Source organism: Vidua macroura, chromosome 8, assembly GCF_024509145.1.
Source record: "Vidua macroura isolate BioBank_ID:100142 chromosome 8, ASM2450914v1, whole genome shotgun sequence".
NCBI lineage: Eukaryota > Metazoa > Chordata > Aves > Passeriformes > Viduidae > Vidua > Vidua macroura.
In genome coordinates, this window is record NC_071578.1 from 14,168,958 (window position 1) to 14,189,584 (window position 20,627).

At 58.3% G+C, this 20,627-nt stretch overlaps 2 protein-coding genes across 2 annotated transcripts; one reads left to right on the forward strand and one right to left on the reverse strand.

Moving 5' to 3' along the window:
- Window positions 1–159: 159 nt before the first annotated feature.
- Window positions 160–15,365, reverse strand: MMS19 (MMS19 homolog, cytosolic iron-sulfur assembly component). Its single transcript, XM_053983290.1, has 31 exons — window positions 15,225–15,365; window positions 11,592–11,640; window positions 10,759–10,859; window positions 9,181–9,266; window positions 8,706–8,780; window positions 8,079–8,148; window positions 7,754–7,882; window positions 7,480–7,541; window positions 7,119–7,205; window positions 6,742–6,816; window positions 6,389–6,466; window positions 5,950–6,088; window positions 5,451–5,605; window positions 5,194–5,272; window positions 4,813–4,938; window positions 4,422–4,503; window positions 3,989–4,086; window positions 3,482–3,619; window positions 3,091–3,246; window positions 2,744–2,843; window positions 2,488–2,590; window positions 2,305–2,379; window positions 2,044–2,170; window positions 1,861–1,961; window positions 1,729–1,785; window positions 1,431–1,617; window positions 1,237–1,319; window positions 973–1,137; window positions 836–895; window positions 617–717; window positions 160–537 (listed from the first exon to the last, which is right to left on the reverse strand). The coding sequence occupies exons 1-31, from the start codon at window positions 15,331–15,333 to the stop codon at window positions 510–512; spliced, it is 3,081 nt and encodes a 1,026-aa protein (XP_053839265.1). The 5' UTR covers window positions 15,334–15,365; the 3' UTR covers window positions 160–509.
- Window positions 15,366–15,495: 130 nt separating this feature from the next.
- On the forward strand, window positions 15,496–20,617 carry UBTD1 (ubiquitin domain containing 1). Its single transcript, XM_053984146.1, has 3 exons — window positions 15,496–15,587; window positions 19,378–19,605; window positions 19,833–20,617. The coding sequence occupies exons 1-3, from the start codon at window positions 15,521–15,523 to the stop codon at window positions 20,216–20,218; spliced, it is 681 nt and encodes a 226-aa protein (XP_053840121.1). The 5' UTR covers window positions 15,496–15,520; the 3' UTR covers window positions 20,219–20,617.
- The last annotated feature ends 10 nt before the right edge of the window (window positions 20,618–20,627 follow it).

Consider the following 20,627-nt stretch of genomic DNA (forward strand, 5'->3'; position numbering starts at 1 on the left):
TTGTTATCTTGTGGGGGACAAGGACTTCTGGGGATGGGAGAAGAGGGATAAAAATGTTAAAAGAGGAGGAAGGGTCTATAACCAGCACTATCTTAAGCTGCTCAACACACAGAAGAGCATTGAGGACCCAGCTTGAGCTGCATGGAGACCCTCAGACCATTATCAAAACAGATATATTTATTCTTCTGGTACATGGGTTGTCACACAACACACGTGTGCACAGACCTGTCCTCTCCACTCACATGTGGCGGGGGTTGTCCATCACTGTCCCTGGCTGCAGCAGAGGGTGGGCAAGCCACAAGCAGCATAGCTCCTTCCCTGCTGTGGGTGCTGGGAAGGGACTGCAGTGAGGGGTGCTGTCTGCTGGCCTGCACGCTCCAGCCCTAGCACTCGGGGCAGTCCTGGGCTCTGAGGATCCAGAGGGTCCGTGGCATTTGGTCGGATGACTTGGTGGCTTAGCGAGGCGCTGGTCAGACTGTTGGTCAGCACAGGGAGGGAACACAGGGCACTCACCTGCCTGGGCTCCCGAGCAGGAACCTGCAGCGATAGAGATGGTGCCATCAGCCACGTCCCCTACACGCAGGCACCCCCTCAGCAGCTACTTCCACACACTCACCATTCCCCACGTGCTGCCACTGCTTCCTTCCGCACCAGCCTCTTTTTGTCATCCAAAGGCTTGGCCAGTGCCCGGATAACTCGGCCCTTGTATGGGAGCAGCTGTAGGACAGAAGGGGCTCTTTGTGAGAGAAATGTATGCTGGCTGCCCCCCAGGAGGTTTGGGAGCCCCCTACCTCTCTACATGCAGAAGCAGGCAGCAGGGTGCTGCAGCACTTACCACTGTTGTGGGCAGACTGGTAAGGGCATGGGCACAGCGCAGGGCAGCGATGCGGACGGCCTGGAACAGACAGGGATGAGGGCAACACAAGGGGCAGGAGAGGGGCATAGCAGGGAGGAAGGAGGGGGTGCACGCACCATGGTGGGGCTGGAGGTGAGGTTGAGGAACTTGGTGACCAGTGTGTCGACATGCAGGCTCATGATCTGGGGAGCTTCAAGCAGCAGTGGGTGGAGGCAGTTCAGTGTGGAGAGCTGCACTACACGATCCGAGCAGGACAAGGCCTCAAGCAGGAGGGAAAGAAGCTGCAGAGAGAGGGAGAACACGGGAGTCATGAGTAACACCAAACCACGCACTCCGCAATGTCACAGCCCACCCTGCTTGCCACCCAGGCTGGCTCTTACTGTGGGCAGCTCTGTCACCAGCACAGGTTTGGGGAGGTGGTTGAGCACATGGGACAGGCCCTTCAGGTAATTGGCCTTCACATCTGTGGAGAGCAGAGATGGTTACAAGCAGCCTGCAGAAGGAGGAGATGCTGGCTCAGGTCCCCTTGTTAAAGGGTCAGGAGTGGTGAGGCTGGGCTGGGGTGGCCACTCACCGGGGCCAGCCCCATGGAAGCCTCGCACCAGCTTGGGGACATTGTCAGTGAAGAAGCGCTGGCGGAACATGATGCGCACGTCAGCATGGCAGCCCTTGTGCAGCACGTCCGGGGACTCGGCCATGAGCAAGGAGAAGCCATCAGCTGTGGCAGTGCCCAGCTCCGTGTCATCCAGCAGGCCCAGCAGCTGCGAGGGAGAGCGCCCTGAGACAGAGTGCCCTGCTCCTGGGGGTCCCCAGCCAGCCATGGAGGAGCAAGGCAGGTTTCTTAGACGTCACCCAGCCCCATTACCACCTACCTTGTCTGTCAGGCAAGAGCTCATGGGGTGGTAGCGCAGCACCAGGGCTTTGGTCACCTGTGCAGGCAGAACAGTCAGTGCCAGGCTGGGTCCCCCGGCCCCCCTGCCCCACTCATCCAGGACAGGCCTTACCCAGAGCAGCAGGGTGAGTGCCTGTGTTCGGCGGGGCCCCTCCGCAAGGCTGGGTTCCATCCTGTTCACTGCAAGCTGCAGGATTTCATCCAGCTGCTGCCCTAGGGATGGAAGGGACAAGCTGAGCCATTCCTCCTGTCAGCAGTGGGCAGGGACACCTGGCATCTGCCCCTGCCCCCTTACCTGCTGGGTGCTTGTTCACCAGCCCTGCAAAGCACTTGGCAGCTGTGGTGGCCGTGAAGGGACAGTTGCAGGAACAGCTCAATGCCAGCAGCTCCCGGAGCAGCCATTCCTGCTGAGGGATTGCCACCTGGAAGAGACACAGAACGTGTTATGGCACAGGGCTGCAGCTGCTCCCTCTGTCTGTCTGTGGAGCTTGGTGTGGACAGAGGCTGGAGGGTGCTTGGGCAGGGCTCCTCTCCATCCTGCTCCCTATCAACGTACATCGCGGGGCAAGGAGCAGACGAAGGCCATGAGGAGGGCGACCAGGCGTCTCTGTGCCTCCAAGCACTCCCCATCCTGCAAGAGAGAACAGTGTCCATGTCCTAACAGTCCTTGCTTCCAGCCTGTGCAAATATCCTCATTCCTGGCCCATTCTGGTGCCCCAGCCCCAATTACCAAACATACCCGGAAAGGCTGGAAGGAGCAGGGAAAACTGTTTTGGGGTAGGAAGGAGACGTCTCCATCCAGAAAGAGGGGCACCACATGAGACACACTCTGGGCAGCCAGCCTAGGAAAAGACATTGTAATGTGCTGCTCTGGAAGGGTCACCAGAGACCTCCCAGAAGGCACAGGGTCACCCTGTACAGATAGCAGCAGGGGGCATGCAGCCTGCTCCCTCCCCACAATGGAGCACCCAGCTGCCTGCCCCAGCTTCACTCACTCAGAGCTCAGGTGAGTGGTGGCAGCACTGATGACTGGGATCATGGCAGCCAGCACCTCTTCCTCCAGCAGTGCCTTGCCTGGCAGTGTATGGGTGCTCTCTGCAGGTAGTGGGAGGAATGGAACTTGCTGGAGCCTGCTGTTCAGAAGGAGGAGGCAGGCACAGCCCCCTGAATGCACACCACAGTGGGGCAGGGCTCTGGGACAAGGGCAGGGAGCAGTGAAGCCCACTCCTGAGGGCCATGGGTGCCAAAAGGCATTGGCAGTGGCATTGACTGCAGGATCAGGGACCCCTGAGAGCCCAGGAGTTGCCTGTTCTCCCCTCTCCCACTCCAGCCCTGCACTTACCTGGCATGGCTGCCTGCACAGCCATGGCCAGCAGGCATGGCACCACTGTCTGGTGGAAGTACCAGCAGCCCTCGGCATCCTGCTGGCACTGCAGGGCCACGCGGTGCAGGTTCTGGCACACAGAGATCATGTCTTGGGTGTTCCTGGCCTCAGTCCCTGCAGGGCACAGTCACCACCAAGTCAAACAGCCTCAACACCCAACTCCCCGATCTGCACCAGGATCCTGGGACAATGCGGTTCTTCTGACTCCTATTCCACCAGTGGGATTCACAGCCCAGGTGTGGAGTCCTTGTACCAACTGCCATTCCAGTTCTCCCCCAGGCATCACCAGTAACAGAGGAAGCTCCTGCCCAGACACGCTCTGTGGAGCTGCCTGCAGGAGCTCCATTACCTTTCTGCACCTTCTGGAGATGCTGTAGCAGGATGGGGACAGTCTCCCTCACGATGCTGGTGTGGGTGGACACAGCTGCCAGGGCCTGCAGGCAGCGCTGCTGCAAGGAGTGGTGGTTGTGGTTGCTCTCCTCCCACTCTGAAGAGGAAACACACCTCAGAGGGGGACCTGGGGACACCCCACCCAAGGACAGTCAGGGCCCGGACCCTGCCAGGGCGGATGGGGTGAAGCAGCACAGGAGACCCAGCCCATGCCAGGCTCAAGGCACTCTGCCTGCTCTGCAGCTGCGCAGCTCCTTCCCACAAGGGTGATCCTGGCCACACACTAGCTGCCTACCAGACCAACCACAGCCTTCCCTGTGCCAGCACACAGTGCCTGCACTGGGAATCCCCCAAGGACAGCCACTGACCTACACCACATAACACAGCCCCACTGCCTGGCAGGAGCCCAAGGGGGATGGGAAAGGCTTTACCCCAAAACCAGTCACCACTCCTTTCCCAGCCCTACCTGACTGCAGCTCCTTTTCAAGCCTGGGTACCATGTGTCCAGAGAAAACCTTTGGGTAGGTGGGGGCCAGGGACCCAGCTGCCTTCATCGCTGCTTCACTGCCAGGGGGAAAGAGAATAGAAAAAGTAATGCAAGGACTGCAAATCCAGGGCTGCTTGTACACCAGCTGCACAGACCTGGCCAGAAGGTGTCTCCAGAACCCCATTTCTCAGCAACTTGCCTTCTTCACCCCTCAGGTAGGCAGAGCAGACTTTGACAGTCTCAAACTTTCTTATTTCCAGCCCATGATTTGTCTGGTTTATTCCGTGTAGTCTTCCTGTTCAGAGAGTTCCTGTGCCTTCCCTCAGACTACAGCCCCTCCCTACAGCAAAGCCACGCTTTGTTCCTCCTCCTAGAGTGTGGATGACTACTGTGATGCCAGCCCACCCCTCACCTGCTCTGGGAATCCTCCTCATGCAGAGCAAGACGGATGAGGTGATCCACAACCAGCTCCAGATTAGAGGAAGACAGGAAGCCTGTAACAAGAGCCATAGAGGAATCCTACCCTTGGCCAAAGGCAAAGATGCAGAGTGTGCTGGACAGGGTCCTTCCCCTTCATCCAGGCCAGCAGCAATGCACAGCACACCAAATGCCACCGATAAAAGGTGCCCAGCACAAACAGGCAAGAGAGAGACCAAATATCCCTGGAGCTCATGACTTGGGTAGAACATGCTGCTGCCACTCCTGTGCACTTACAGGCAGCAGGCAAGGATGTCCCAGCAGCCGCCGTGTCTCTCAGAAAACCATGACACCTCCCTCTGTCTCAAGGGAAAAAAGGCACCAACCTTGCAGGGAGCCCAGGACAGTCAGTGCTTTGATCCCAACCAGCTGCAGCTGCACACTGGGATCCAGCAGCGCTGAGAACACCACAGAGCAAACCGGGGCTTGGAGCGACAGCAGAGTGCTCTCATCTGGAGAGAGGGGCATGGAATCACTGCCAGTGTCTGGTTGTCACCACACAGCCACCATCACAGCACTTGACAGACCTTTTCTGGGCTGCTGCATTTGATACCCAATCATGCAGGGTCCCTGGAACATGGCAGGGACTCACACATGCAGCCACACTGGCCAGTGAGTTTTCCTTGTATGTCAGCATACAGGAAAGTGAGGTCAGAGCCAGCAGCCCTTGGGATGCAGGTGCCTTCAGAGGGACCAGTCATCCTCACCTTCTTCCACATTTCCCCACTTCTGCTGCAACTCCAGGAAGCCTAGCAGCATTTCCAGGATTGTCCTCCTCTGGCTGCTCTGCAGGGACACAAAGGTGTAACCCAGATCACGGTCACTGCTGGGACAGAGCTGCACCTCAGCCGAGCACTGCGAGGCCACAGGGTGCCCATGGGGTCTCTACCCACAGCCAGGGAAGGACATCTTCTTAGATACCCTGCTGCCCCCAGGCCCTATGGAGCCAGTGGGTGCCCCTCACCTGCGTGTGCTTGGTGTACTGCTCCAGCAGCAGGGGCAGGACGCTGTGGGTGATGCAGTGGTAGGTGCGGAGGGAGGCACCCGCTGCTGCCTGCAAGAGTTTGGCACTGGGCCACACCAGCTTCATGTCGGGCTCGCACAGATGGTGCCTGCAATCTGAGATAGGCTGGGCGTCAGCTGCACCGGCGCAGAGCTCCTCTGCCTTGTGTGCAGGGACACAGCTGATAGCAGGACTGGGACATGCTGCCAGGGTGCAGCTCTGAGCTGCAGCACAGCCTCCCCAACTGAGCAGCTGCCCACAGCTCCAAGCACAGAGTGCAGCAGAGATGGAAGCAGCTCAATCTCCTTGTCCTCCCTCCTGCAGCCAATTACCTTGGAGAAGCCAAAAGTTGCTGTGAGGACTAGAAAGAAAAGAGGCTTGAAAGAGAAGAGGAAGGTAGATCTCTACTTAGGAGGATGCTTTCAGGTCTGGCTGCATGGGGCAGGTCTCTGATAGCTACCTTGCAGGATGCTGCTGAGGAAGGAATCCAGCAGATCCTCAGAATCAGAGCTGAGCACAGAGCGGGAGAGGCAGGCAGAGAGAGCACGCAGTGCAGCCAGGCATTCCGTCTCAATCTTCTCGCTCGCTGTCTGGAACACCTGCAGGAAAGGCCATAGGATGAGCTGAACTCCATGCCGACAACAACCGCAGGCTTCAGGCTCCCAGTGGAGGCTGAAGGGCTCAGGCTCCTGCCTCATTTCCCATGTGATTTGAACATGCAGCATGGCACATTCAAGCACATGGACATGCTGACAGGGCTGGCTTGTCCCCTCCACTTTTCACCTGGGGCAGTCCAAGGTCACAGGTGCAGACTGCTGGGAGATATGGGACCCACCCGGTCTTGTTGAGAGCTCCTGCTCAGCAGAAGCCCAGCCACAGTAGAGCCCTGCAGTACTCACCTCTCTGCGCAGGGATGACCAGAGGCTGGGAAGGAATTCCTGCAGCTCCTTCTGCCCATAGATGGCACAGCAGGCAGTCTGCAAGAGGGAGCCAGGAGAAAGCATCACAGAGAAGTCTGTACAAGGAGGACACAGTGCCAGGACACTGCCCATCCTGGCAGGCTCATGCTGAGCTGCACAAATCACTCAAGAAAAAACAGGAAAGAGTGATTCAGGCCAAACTAGGACTCTGAAAATTGTGGCTCTACAAGGGAGAGTCTCTGGCTGGCAGGAAGAAGGGCTCAGAAGTGGCTGGCAGCTGCTATTGCCACAGATCAGCTGTAAGCTGAAGGGAGCAGGGGATCTCTCCTTACCAGAGTCTGCAGCGAGTCAAGCTTGGCACTTTGCAGTTCTGAGTCCAACTTCTCAATAAGCAGAGGGAGAAGGAACTGCAGAGAGAAACACTAATTCAGCCCATCCCCTGCACCACCTTGTCCATGGCCCTGCAAGTTCAGCCTCTGCCAGGAGAGCAGAGCTGAAGGGGTAACTGCAATAGGCAGCCCCTTCCCAGGGTGTCAGTCAGCACCCTCCCCATGACCAGCCCCAGCAGGAGACAGGGCTGCCCAAGTGCAAACTCCTGGTCCCAGTTTTTCCCATCCCATAGAGTCACAGGAGGAGCTGCAGCACAATGAAAGGCATCCTGTGCTAAGGGAACAGTGAGGCGCTCAAGAATCCCCAAGGAGCTTCATACCTCAGCAAATTGGGTTGTGGAAGCCAGTATGGCCCGGAGGCTCAGGATCAGGTCTTCCCTCTGGATGCCATGAGGATCATTGGGGGGCTGGAAAGGAAGCAGAGAGCAGGTCACTCACCAGTCAGGAAACATCCCAACCCAGCCATCAGCCGAGGCTGCATCACTTCATCTCCAGCAAGGCAGCAGCAGCGCCAGTCACTGCAGCTAGCTTGGCACCAGCCTGTCAGCCTGGGTACCACAGCTCACAGCTGAACACTGCTCAGCCAAGACCCTTGGCCACCCTCTCATCCCATTCCCTGGAGGAGACATAACCCCCTAAGAAAACACCAGAAAGAAATAAAGAATAGGCTGTGTCACTCACTGGAGTAAAATCAACAGGGAAGTAGCAGGAGGTAACTTCAAACAGCTCCTCCACAAAGGGACCTGCAGACAGAGAAGAGAGGAGGTGAGCAAAGATATTGGGCAAAAAAGGTACAGCAGCTCTGTTCAGCACCCACAACAGGCCAGCTCTGCAGCTTTTAAAGCATGTTAGGGACTACCCCATGCCTGGTCAGACCCAAGAGCCATCCCTCCAACAGCTCAAAGAAAAGGGATTATGTCTTCCAGTCAGTTCTGCTTGGCAGGTTTAGGCTCACCCAGGGCATAGTCCTTGGCAATGAGATCATGCACAATCTGGAAGGCCACAAGCAGATTGCGGGGATCCTTCTCCCCATCCATGACTTGGATGAAGCCGAAGGTGAAGTTGGCACCCAGGCCTTTCAGCTCTGCAGAAAGAAGGAGTGTGAGCAGGTGCAGGACATCAGACCTTACAATACAGCATTAAATCAGCCAAATTGCCCCAGCCCCACAGTCCTTTTCTAGGTCTCCCAGGCAGAGCCACAGAGCCCTTGGAGAAGGTGAAAGTGAGCCATTTTCCCAGCCTCAGCAATCCCAGAGTGGCTCTGGCATCTGCCACCTCACCTTCCTCCCTGGTGCTCATGAAGTTGGTGATGATGCTGTAGACTGTGTGGCGGTCCAGCTGTAGCAAGGACTGAAGGGAGGAGCAGACCAATCAAAACCATCCTCTACACATGGCAGCACAGCTACCCACTACCCCACAGGTAACACATGCCCTTGAGAGAGAGCAGGACCCCCAGCAGCTCAGCTGCTGCTTCCTAGCACAAACATGCCGTTTATCACATGTAAAGTATGCACATGCCTATGCAACGGCACATGAACATGACTCTGTCTCCTCACTGCATGAATGCACTGTCAGTCACACCAGGGCCACACATGCTGCCCAAGGCACTGCCAGCAAAAACAATCTTACATGTGAGGAGAATTGGACTGGGGGCACTTAAACACAGAGAATGGAGCAAAAGGAAATAATTCCCCTAGGGCTGAGAAAAGAGAGGACAAGGGCCAAACAGGATTCTTGGCTGCTGTCTGTCTCTCACAGTCTCTCTTGCAGTGAGCCAAACTGTCTCTAAGCTCTGCAGGAGCACTGCACTATGCTGAATATGGCCAGTCCTCAGGGCAGGTAGGCCATCCCCAGACACACAGGGAGCAGAGATCAAGGACAGGAGGACAGGAAATCACATTGCTCACCTGCACATGCACCTCCTGGAAGATGGCTTTGAGCACAGACACTGCTAGCCCTGGGGGCAGCACCTCACACATGCTCTGGGGACAGGAAGTGAAAAGCAAGAATAGAATACCATGATGGCAGGCACATAATGAAGCTCCTGCCTCCATGCAGCAGCAGCCTGCAGGATCCTCTTCCACAACAGGGAGATCTCACCACCCCCTCCCCAGACAGAATAGGATAAGATACCCATCATCTGTGTTGCTCTCCAGGGTGGCCAGGGAATCCTTGCCCCAGTACTCAACACAGGGCAGGAAATCAAGGCAGTCTCCTGTCTCCAGCTCCTCCACAAGAGGCACAGTAGAAGAAAGGAGACAGGGCAACGTTGCCAGCCAGGCCCTCCCCAACACAGTGCTCCAACCCATACCCAGGTGTTGCACCTTCCTGACACTGCTGGGGAATGCATCCCAGCACTGTGGGCTGGGGATGTGAGCTCACCAATGCCCGGAGTCCCTGGAGCACCGAGGGAATCACCAGGTGATTATCTTGCAACCGGCTTTCATAGAACAGGACCAGATGCAGCACTGTCAGAAAAAGACACTAATGTGTGTTAGCCCAAGGAAATGCAGCTGCTGGGTGCTGGCCCCAGCTCAACCACAAGCTGATGGATTAAGAGTGATCACATCTTGCACTGGTGAATGGGACAAACTGCTGCTGTTGGGTGCACCCACCTGGCTCCAACACCTCTGCCCTCCTCTTGTAAGCAGCCCACGCCTAACTGCAGCAGGGCAGCAGCCACCTGTAGCTGCTGCAGAAGTGTTGGAGCTACCCAAGAGGCATTTGCCCTGGCCTGTCCAGACATGTGAATGCAGACACCAGCAGCAGAGTGGCAGTCTGCTCAGCGGAGGCTGGAGGATGTCATGGGGTGGGGTACAGAGCTGGGGCAGGAGTTCTGGCTTCCTCGAACTTGGCTCCACAACACGTTCCTGGCCCCTGAGTCATGGCCACGGGCGCCTGCACACCCCAGCCCTGGGGAGTGGTAGCAGGAAGCAGACTGGAAGAGCCGGCTAGCAGCATCCTGTGCCCACAGCTGCTGCAGAAACTCAGCCCCCCAGGAAGCAGCCTGACGCAGAGCTTGAGAAATTAACTGCGTGAGCAGGGACACGAGGCTCTAACACAGCTCACTGCCCTTGCTCAATTGCCTTGAGTCTCTTTTCTCCTTCAAGTATCCCCACTGAACCTCCCCACTTCTGGCTGCCCCTCCAGAGCACCCCAGTTCCCATCAGTCATGACACCTGCCTCCAGCTACTGCAGTAGGTAAGGTTCTATGCACAGCTGCTCTCAGCCTTGCCTCTCTAGCCAAAGAGAGCCAAATTCCAAGGACTAAGCATCTTTTACTTCCATCCTCCCCTTCCTCCACCTTACTTACTAGCTAGGCCCCCTGTCAAGCCAGCCTGCTGGCATAAGTTCAGCTTCCCATCTGCATGGCCCCCAAGCCCAAGCCAAAGCTTGTTAGCACTTACTGGCTTTCCCTGCTGCCAGCCAGCTGCTATGGGGCATTTAACAGAGGCAGACTTTCTCCTTACCTCCATGAACAGAGCATCTTCCCCTCCCCACCCCAGTCCTCCACTCCATTCTCATCCTTACACTGATCTCCCCTCCTCCCCAGGCCTCAAGGTTCCTCCTGAGTTAACCTGATCAGGCTGCAGTGTGACTTGGTGTGTGAAGGACAGTCTTCCTGCTCTGAGTCACCACCCAAGGATTCTGACATACAGATGTATCCCAAATGTGTCCCACGTGGCGCTGAGGACACCTTGGTGTGCAAGACCCACACACTGTCAGGGGCCCCAGCTGTCCAGTGATTTGGTGTATTCAGACAGTGACCTGAATTGTGTGGTGAGTTTGGCAAAAAGGCTGCAGCGCAAAGCTTCATGCCCTCCTTGGACTTTGACTCTTAGAGACATGTACAAGGTTGTCACAGTGTTAAATCAATCCCTTTGCCAATTGCAGGACAGACATTTTAATGGCACAGGCTTTGTCCCCAGCCAAACACTCAAGGGCCAGAAAAGCCCTTACCTTCCTTCTCCTGGAGCAGGGAGTAACACTGGAGCAGGACTTGTGACAACAGCTGGATGCCTCGCCCTCGCATCCGAGGATCTGTGTTCTCCAGGCAAAACCTAGGCCAAGAGGGGAGAAAGCCCAAGAAGCCTGTTGTGAGCAGGTACATCCAAGCAGGAAGCACATCCTGAGCAGGCACATTACAAAACCAAAGAGTTGCCACTCTGTGGACCCAATCATGCCTGACTTGCTGGCAGAGTGGAAAGACTCCTCTCCCCCTGTCTGTGCTGCATGTGTGCACTCAGCCCCAGAACCATGCAGAAAGAAATCCAAGTTCTCAAGTCAGACCAAAGAAATTGCTCTTGCACCATGCTCCCAAGATCACAAGGGTCAAAAAGGATAAAGCCTCTTACAGTGAGGCAAACCCAGCCCCCAGCCTGGGAGAAATGAGCCTAGGCCATGACAGTTGGGAGACAAAAGCAGAAGCTGAGTGGCAGCCAACTTGTGACATGGTGTTGTGCAGCTGTGTGCTCAGGCAGCTCCTGCTGGGGACAGCCCCAACTGAAAAGTGCCCTGCAGCATGCTGCCTGCCACAACATCTCTCCTCCTGGGAGAGCATCAAGAGCTGCTCCAGCCTTGCTCTTTCCCAAAGAGCTCCCACATCCAGGGAGGGCAAAGCACTGCTCAAGCCCCACGCTGTGAGCAGACAACATCCTGCCCGCTGCAATGTGTCATCCAGTGCAGAAGCTCATCCTGGATGAGCACACTTGTCCTTCTCACTATGCCTCCTTGGGGAAATGTCCCCTGCAAGGCCCTTACCCAGTGTACAACTTGCATAAGGCTTTTCTTACCCCAGGGCTTCCACAAGCTGCAGCACTGTCCATCTTCCATCTTTCACCCCTGGAGAAAGGAGGTAAAGAGAGTGAACCAGAGATCATGTGGGCATGTTACTGGAGATGGATGCTGGGACACATCCCACTGGGAACGGCCACTCAGTGCTGACTCCTCACTAAAGTGCCAAAGGAGCCATGTGCACTTAACTGGTGGAGGTGCCTCCAGCCCTGCCTGCAAACACCTCTGAGACTGAGAGCTGAGAGGAGACAGCCAGGGGAAAACTTGCCTGCACTTTGCCTCACCCTCTCCCTGCAGCATAGCTGTATGTGTAGCTCCTAAGAGAAGTCTTGCTGAGTTCTACTCCTCCGAGATACTAAAACCCCCTTCTCTAATGTGAGCATGCTGTGAGGAGACAGAGGGCAGCTCTCCAGGTGCTTCCTGAGGGAGAACTGACTGAACAAGCAGCCCAGACACTAGTGAATACTCAGCTTCCCACTCTGGCTCCATCACCTCCACCCTGTGCAAGAACTGCACTAACTTCTTCCAAGATGGGCAGGGAGAAAGGCAGTTTTGTGGTCAGAGGAAGATAAAATGCTGGGATTTCTGGAGTCTATTTCCAACTATGACTCAGATTCCTTGCCAGGTTGCCTCATTCACCTACTGCCTCCATATTCTTGCAACTCAAGTGGGGGAAGAGTCAGTCCTCAGGAGGCTTTGGTAAGGACCTGCTTGCTGCACCTTACAAGAACCTTGGCAGAAGGCCAGGTTCTCCATTCCTGCCACCCATTGCCACTGTGGCACCTCCCCAGAAGGAAAGCTCTGTGTACGCCCTCTGCTCAAACAAAGGGTGGCAGGCAAGGGACTGCCTTACCTTCAGACCCCTAACCTGCAGCTCAGGTGTCAAGTGACATTGCTGGAAAACAAGCAGCACCCCTCACTTTCTGCCTGGACAAAACAGCATTCCTCCAGAAAAAAACCCCAAATCACCTGAGTCACTGAGACTCACTGTCTTTGCCCAGGGATACTTTTGGGCACTCTGGAGGCACCTGCTCACCTTTCTGCCCTGCTGAACCTACACAACTGACAGGGCACTCACCCTCTCAGAAGCCCAAAGGTTTCATGATGGGCTTTCCCAGGCCTTGTTCCAGCTAGTGTCTCCTGCTGTTGCAAGCCTTTACTGTCTCTTCCTAAGCAGTTAATTCCACTATTAAGACACACTGTTCATCATAGAGCTGTCTCTAGGGATGGGATGACAGTGTTTTCTGACAGTGTGTTCTGACAGCAGGCAGTCCTGACTCCAGAGACTGAGCTTTCAATTCTGCCTGGAGCAGCAGGGAAAAGGAGCCTGGAACTGAGAAACAGAACAGATAAGGGGAGCTGTGTGGATAAAGAACCCAGCAGGTCTTGGAATTGACGGGCACAGACTGAAAAGAGGGCGACCTCAGAGACAGCCATGATGTGCTGGCAAAATTTTCTGCAGAAAAACAACAGTGGTGCAAGCAAATGCTTTGCAACAGCCAAAACAGAATGGGCTGCAAAGAGAGCTTGGATGGCCCCTCCACATCCAGCATCCCAGCATCTCGGTCTGCAAGCTCATGAAGAGCCCTTGTGCCTCTGCACCATCACAGAAAAAGTCTGAGACAAATGCCATGTCTGTGGCCAGGTGCTCTGCCTCTCTGTGTCTGCAGAGACTGAAAGCAGCTCTACACAAAGCTTCTGGCTCCCTGCTCAACAGGAAAGAGCTACAGTGTGATGGCCAAACCACAGTCAGGTACTGATACACCCCGAGGTCAGCAGCTCCTTTGCTCAGCTCAGCAAGGGAGCTCCCTCTGTTCTCAGGGACCCAGGTGTGACCAGCTTCACCTCACACGGTGTGGCCACCCCTCCCTGGCACAGCCTGTGAGTGTGGTGTGCTCGTGCACAGGCCACAGCATGAGCTCCAGCACAGCTAATTGGACCTGCCTCATCAGCACGGCAGGCACAGTGGTGAGCCCCTGAAACTGCTGCCTCCACATCTGGCAGCAGCACATATGCCCCAAGGTTAATTAGGCACCTTGAATCCCTTTACCAGGAGGGGCTGCCTTGCTATTCTGGCATTCCTGTAGCAGAAGCAAGCCATTCACCCTGTGCTAGATTGTTACTCTGAACCAACCTGCTCTCTTTCCTGAAAGGTCTCTCCCCCTTTCAGTGTCCTTCTAGGTATTAGTTGCTTCTGGAGGACTTCCATTCTTATTTCTTGCACGCCTTCAAAATGTGAGCACAACATTCACAGGGAATGTGTGATGGATTCTGCAGCAGCAGTATCCTTCTCTCCCCATTTTTTAAGAAAGGTGAAGTCAGCCTCCTCCTGCCACCCACTGACCCATGCAGCCCAACCTGCGTGCGACAGCACCAAGGCCTTTCTGCCACTTGCCAAGTTACGCTCATTTTAGTCCTTAGCAACAAACTGGCGAAGCTCAATGTGTTTGTTACAGCAATTGCACAATGGCCATGAGCTTAGAAAAGACCTCCCTATCCTTTTGCTCAAGGATACACAAAGCAATTTAATCCTTTCTGATGTGTGGTTCCGTACGAGGTCAGAGGGGCTCAAGGACACTTGCCAGCCCCACTGTTTGTGAAGGTGGGTTTGTCACAAGAGCTGCACGGCTGAAAAAAGCTGGGAGGAGCAAGTGGGGAGCAATTCTCTTTGTATGTCTTCCAAGAGACAAAGCTTTCTCCAGGCACTTCTGTAAAACGACATCAGGTGACAACAGCAGTTGTAAGGTTATCCTTCCCCACGTATATACCAAATATGTCGAAGACTATGTAACTCTTCTGCAACATCTTGAATGTCACATAGTTTAGTGAATTTCTCTAAGTTTCCTTGGCATTTTCTTCACTCTGTGTTACATGGGCCATTGGGTTACCTTTCTGTTTTGCCAGCTCATCTCATCACCAAGACACTACATAGCAGTTCACAAGCCATCAGGCCTTGGGAAAGATCTAGAAGGCACCCGTCTGCGTAATGTAACACACACAGATAGCCCTTCTCGGCTCTCTGAGTGCCTTCACGAAACATGCTGAAGCCACTGCCTACACACACAAAAATATCACCTTATCCTTAGCCACATTCCTGAAGCTGTAACTTCTCTAATGCTACAAAGTCACCCAATTGCTGTTCGAAGGAGAAGGATAAATTATCCGACCAAAGCAAACGCCTCAAGTCCTGCTAGGAAAGGGGGAGAAATCACAGTGAGAGTAGTCTGCAACTGTCACCTCCCACGGTCCCTCAGCAAGGCCATGAGCTATCGTCCCACTGTCGATTTCTCTGCCACCCACATCTGCCTCGCTCCTGGAGCCCCTCACCCTCGCGGCTGTCCCTCTCCTACCGCACATCTCCTTGGCAGCTCCGAGCTGCAGGCCCTACCCTACCCATGCCCACGTGTCCTGCCCCGCACGGCAGCCTCACAACCCACAGACACGCTCTGTCCCGCGCCTCCACACCCCACCCCGCCCTGCCCTGCCCTGCCCAGCCCCGCAGCCCCACGCTTCCTCCCAAACCCTTCCCCACACCGCCACGACCCGCCCGTGCCCACGCCCGCCCCAGGCCCAGCCCGGCCCCGCCGCCGTGCCCACGCCCAGTCCCGCCCCGCCCCGCCCCCGCGCGGTACCTGCCGCCACCTCCGCGGCACGGCCGTCCTGCTGCCCGGACACGAAGTCCCGGACGGAGGCGGTGAGAGCCTGAGCCTCCGCCCCGGCCCCGGCCCCGGCCGCCGCCATGACACCCGCGCGCAGGGCCGCGGCCCGCCCCCCCTCCCCGCCTGCGCGTGCGCGGGGGCGGTGCCGGCGGTCACGTGCGCCCGGGGGGCGGGGCGGCCCCGCGCGCACACCGGGCCCCGCGCGCACGGGCGGGCGCAGCGCGGAGCCGGCGCGGCCCCGATGCCGAGCGCCGCCGGTCGGCCCCGCCATGGGCGGCTGCGTGGGGCGGCAGCGCCGGGAGCGGCCCGCCGCCGGCAACACCCGCAAGCGAGCAGGTGAGCGGGGGTCCTCCGGGCTGGGCACCCCCGCCATCGCGGGCACTGGGGCGGGGAGGGGGGTCCCATGTCCCCCTGGGGGTGGTGCGGGAGGAACGTGGGCACCGGAGAGGTGCGGTTCGCCGCGGGACAACTCCCCCCTCGCACAACCCCAGGAGCCGCTCTGTGCCTTCGGGGTTCTCGGACCCCGGGGATCCCGGTTCGGTGCGCGGCCTCGGGAGCGGACAGGAACCGCGGCTCCCGTCCCGGCGCCCCGGAGGCTTTGCGGGGTCAGGGCTGGGGTGCGCAGCGCGTCCAGCCGAGCCCTGCCAGTTCCCGCCTCTTCCCGGGAAGTGCTGTCCTGCCAGGGCGGCAGGGTGGCGGATGCCCCCGGTCCGGGCTCGGCAGCGTCCCCCGCACGGTACGGCGCGTCCTGCGAGCGGCAGGGTCCTGCCTGCCCGCGGTCCGTGCTGTCCCGTACACCTGCCGGCAGGCGCGACCGCGTCCGCGCTGCCCCGGGGCATCGGGAGGTGCGGGTAGGGCAGGGAGCTGCTGCGCCGGTCTGGAGAGCAGCGGCGGGGCTGGTGCAGCCCCGCGGCCCCCGGAGTTACCGGTAGCCGAACACCCGGGTGCCAAGAGGCGCTTCCCCGTGATGCCATGCCGGAGGGTCCCGGAGGCCGCGGGGATGGGTACGGTGGACTTTTGACGGAGAAGCCGTGGGCTGGTAGGATGAATCACGCCTTTCTTTTGCCGCCTCCCCGGCCGGTGCCGTCGCAGCCGGTAATTACCGTGTTTATGGCAGAGCGGTAGTGGGCGGCAGGAGAGGAGGGGCAGGAAGCGTGTGCCCGGGACGGGACGCCCCGGCCCTCGCCTGCAGCTGGGATGAGGGAGGGAAGGGCGTTTTCCGTGGGCCGGTGCCCGCCACTCCGGCAGCACGTGCAGGGTGCCGTGGCTGCTGGGCCGGGCTGTGCCCGTGCCTGTGCCGTGGGCAGCCGCCCCCACCGCGTGGGGCTCCAGGTGTGCCAGCCTGCCCGGGGGATGCCCTGCTGGTATGTATTGTGGTGATAGCCCCCCTCCACCCCCCACCCCGACACACTTTGCCCCCCAGGAGTGCCTTATTGCAGATATTGGTGAGGCCTGGGGTTCCTGGCTGGCGGTTCCCTCCGCTTGGTGGGATGTGGGGCCATTGCCTTGTAGCTCAGGCTGCTGTGATGGGGGGTGGAGTCAGATCCCAGCATCTGGATCTGTGTGATCCCCTCCCGTGCCAGGAAACAGCTGGCTGCAGAGCCTGCGTCTCCATCCCCACTTGCTTTCCCGGTATGGGTCATGGCCACTTCCTGGTATACTGCTGTCAGTCGCTGCTGCTGCTTTCTTCCAGTGCGTCCCTTCCTGGCAGAGCAGGGCTGTCCCTTGTGCCAGCTGCCCTGGCTGCTTCCTGCCTTTGCTTGCATGGTTCCACCAGCCCATGGGAGATGCTCAGCAGGTGGTGGGAGATGAAGCAAGGCTACAGCTGCTCTCACCAGCAGTATGGGGACACTGCCCTGGGCCAGCAGGTCCCAGTACACGAGGACCTACCATCAGCGGGGAGGGGGGCTCTGCCTGCCCACCTCTGCTGCCTCAGGGACTCTACTAAGCATCCCACCTGCCTGGCCAGCTCCTGCCCTGGCTGGGGCTTGTTCTGACCTCCTGTGGAGAGGTCCTTGGAGGACTCCCAGCAGCAGGTTGTCCCTGGGGTGGCCAGCTTACCACAGCAGGAGCTGGGGATGCCCGTTGCACGCAGCATCCCAGCCCTGCCTGGCTTGGGAGTGGCCCAGCCAGCACTGCTGGAAGCAGTGGTGTTTGCCTTCTGGCTGACATCTTCTCTGAGGCCTCCAGGACCTGTCAGCTGGGGCTGCCTAAGGCTCCTGCAGGCAGGGAGCAGACCTAGGGCAGGGAAGCCTTTGGGCCACATCCTTCTGCCTGGGGGTCCCTCACCAGGGCACTGCAGGGTGCTGAGCCACGGGCAGGGTGCTGCAGGCACAGGGCAGGAGGCAGCAGGCTGCCAGCCAGATCCTGTTGGCTCGAGTCCGGGCACAGCGAGCGGATGGACCTGTCTGGTGGTGCTGCCATGGAGAGTTGCACAAGGGGCTAGGAATAGAGCAGCAGGAGGTGATTAGAAGGTGCAGGCCCAGCTGGGCAGTAGCAATAAATAGACTAGGCCTAAGCCCCTGCCTACCTGGGCAAGGCTGCTGGGCATGTCTGTACACACGAGGCAGCCACAGCCTGTCCCTGCTCCCTGCCACAGCCGACCCCCACACCTCCTTTCCTGGGCCAGCCTCTTCCCTTTGTTGCAAGCAGAGCTGGGGGAATGGTGCTGGCTGGCAGTGCTGGCCAGGAGTCCTGGCTGTGAGAATGTGTGCCCCAGCCTGGTGGCCATAGCAGTGTAGGGACATGATCCCAGACGTGTCCTTCAGGCTGGCTGTGGACACTTCTCCGCTGCCCTCCTGGGGCAGGTGTTGCCTCTGACCTTGCCGTGTCCTGTGGTGCTGCAAATCCCTCTGGCCCAGCACCGTGACTGCTGAATCGGCAGCACTGCCTGCAGCCGGCTGCCCTTGCTCCTCCAGGGATGTGGGCAGGATGCTGCCTGCCAGGGATGCTTGGTGCCCATCCCTGGGGTAGCTGAGCACCTGTGCCCCTTGGGCACACCCTGAGGTGGGTGCTTGCTGGGAAGCAGATGCTGTGCTGGCTCCATGGTCTTGGGTTGGTGAGGCAGGGCCGGTACAATCAAAAAGGTCATGTAGTGCCCTGTGTCACCACACTTGCTCAGGAGCAGCTGCCTGGGGACCTTGGCTCAGCCCACAGCTGGCGGTGGTGGCTGTCTCCAGTGGCTGGGGTGTGTGGCATCACCTTGCCTGGCAGGTCACTGCGTGGGCATAGGCATCTTTGTGCCTCACTTTCCCCTCATCCTGTCCCCACAGGAGGGGTGCTGCCTGGCCAGCTCAGGGAGGGGGGTCACAGGAAGGAGCTGTTATCATTCATTGTCCCCAGCTCAGCTGGGAGTGACAGCAACTCCTTCCTGCCCCAGGTGTCCGGCCTGGCTGTGGGACTGATGGGATGGGGCTGTTCCCACAGGGCCACAGCCCAGTGTAGTGAGGGCATGATGCTCTGGGACCGGCATTGGGGTGGCTCAGGTCCCTGGGCAATGCTGGCTGCTGAAGGTCTGTGGGGATGTGGCTAGGGGCTGTTTCATGGAGAGCCAGTTCAGTTCAGCCCATTGCTGGGGCACCTGCAGTCTGGCAGCGATGCCCTCTGTCCCCCTGATGCCTGGGATGCTGTGTGCCTGCTGTCTTGCCTGAAGCTGGTCCCTGTCATCCCAGGGTAGGCAGAGGGGACAGTGAAGTCCTGACCCCCCTTTGCTGCGGCTCAGCCTTTGTAATCCCCTTCTCGTTCCGACTCAACAGCTTATTTCCTGGCTAATTCCCCAAGCTATAAATACTGCTCTGCCTCAAAGGGCCCCGAGGCCCTGTGGCTACCCTACGGGGCAGTGGCTGGTCCCACAAATAAGGAAGCAAGAGCCCTTGTCCCCTCTGGGGGCAAAGGGTGTCACCTGGGGGAACAACTGCTGTGGGGCCAGTGGGATCTTGGGCCAGGCTTGCTTTAGCCCCGTTACCCCTGGCTACACTGGGGACTGTTGTTCACTGGACAGGGTGATCCCTCAAACCCTTGCTGGGGTGCAGGAGGTTCCCAGGAAGAACCTGTGGTTATGGGGAGGTGGGGGGCTCAGGACCTGAGGGGAAACCCTGTCCTTTGGCTGAATATACCCCCTCTGCAGGCCGCAATGAGCCCCTGAAGAAGGAGTGTCCCAAGTGGAAGAGTGACTACCCCATGACAGACGGGCAGCTGCGCAGCAAGCGGGACGAGTTTTGGGACACGGCACCAGCCTTTGAAGGCCGCAAGGAGATCTGGGATGCCCTGAAGGCAGCCGCCTATGCTGTAGAAGCCAATGACCACAGCCTGGCCCAGGCCATCCTCGATGGAGCCAGCATCACCCTGCCCCATGGTGAGGGTCAGCAGTGGGGGTTTGTGTGGAATGTGTGCCAAGTGCCCCATATCTGGGCACATGGGGGTCCCAGGCTGGAGTAGAAAGGGGCTCCCACCTGCCATCTGGAGCTCAGCCCAGCTAAGGGGAGTAAGGCAGGCTGTGCCACGCTGCTTGAGGTGGCCCTGTCCCCATTTGAGTGGTCCGTGGGGATGCCTACCCTTAGCATCTTATCCTGCTGTCCCCAGGGTCCCTGACGGAGTGCTATGATGAGCTGGGCAACCGGTACCAGCTGCCCGTCTACTGCCTTGCCCCCCCCGTCAACCTGATCCTGGAGCGGAGCGAGGAGGAGGCGGTGGAACCGGCTGAACCTCTGCCCAGTGCCCGGCGGGAGTTCACCCTCAAGGTACGCCTCTCCACCGGCAAGGACCTGCGGCTCAGCGCCAGTATGAGTGACACCATCGGGCAGCTGAAGAAGCAGCTGCAGGCACAGGAGGGCATTGACCTGGCCTGGCAGCGATGGTTCTTCTCAGGCAAGCTGCTCACTGACCGCACACGACTGCAGGAGACCAAGATCCAGAAGGATTTTGTTGTGCAAGTGATTGTCAACCAGCCCCTTCCACCCAGGAACTGAGCCACCCCCTACTGGTTGAGGGGAGAGGGCAGGGGGCTGGGGGACAGTGGCACCACTGGGGATTCCCTGTGCTGTGTTCTGGCCCATCTGGAGCTGTTCGTGCTCCCCCCTGAGGCTGCCACACAGGTGACCCCCAGGAAGGTCTGCATGGGGCTGTGCCACCATGGTGGCTCCCCTTGGCTGGGGACACGGGCAGGCGCCGTGTTTGCTGAAGGAGGTTCGAGACCAAATGTCTCTGGGGCTGGGGCTCCTCTGCCAGGCAGTGCCAGCAGGGAGAGGCTGTGACCCACTGGGCTCTGGCTTCCCCCTGGCCAGGAGACTCGTGGGGTGCTGGGCTGGGTGGAGATGTCTCCCCTCTGTACATAGTCTGTATTTATCAATAAAGCCTTTTCATCCTTCCTCTGGCCTT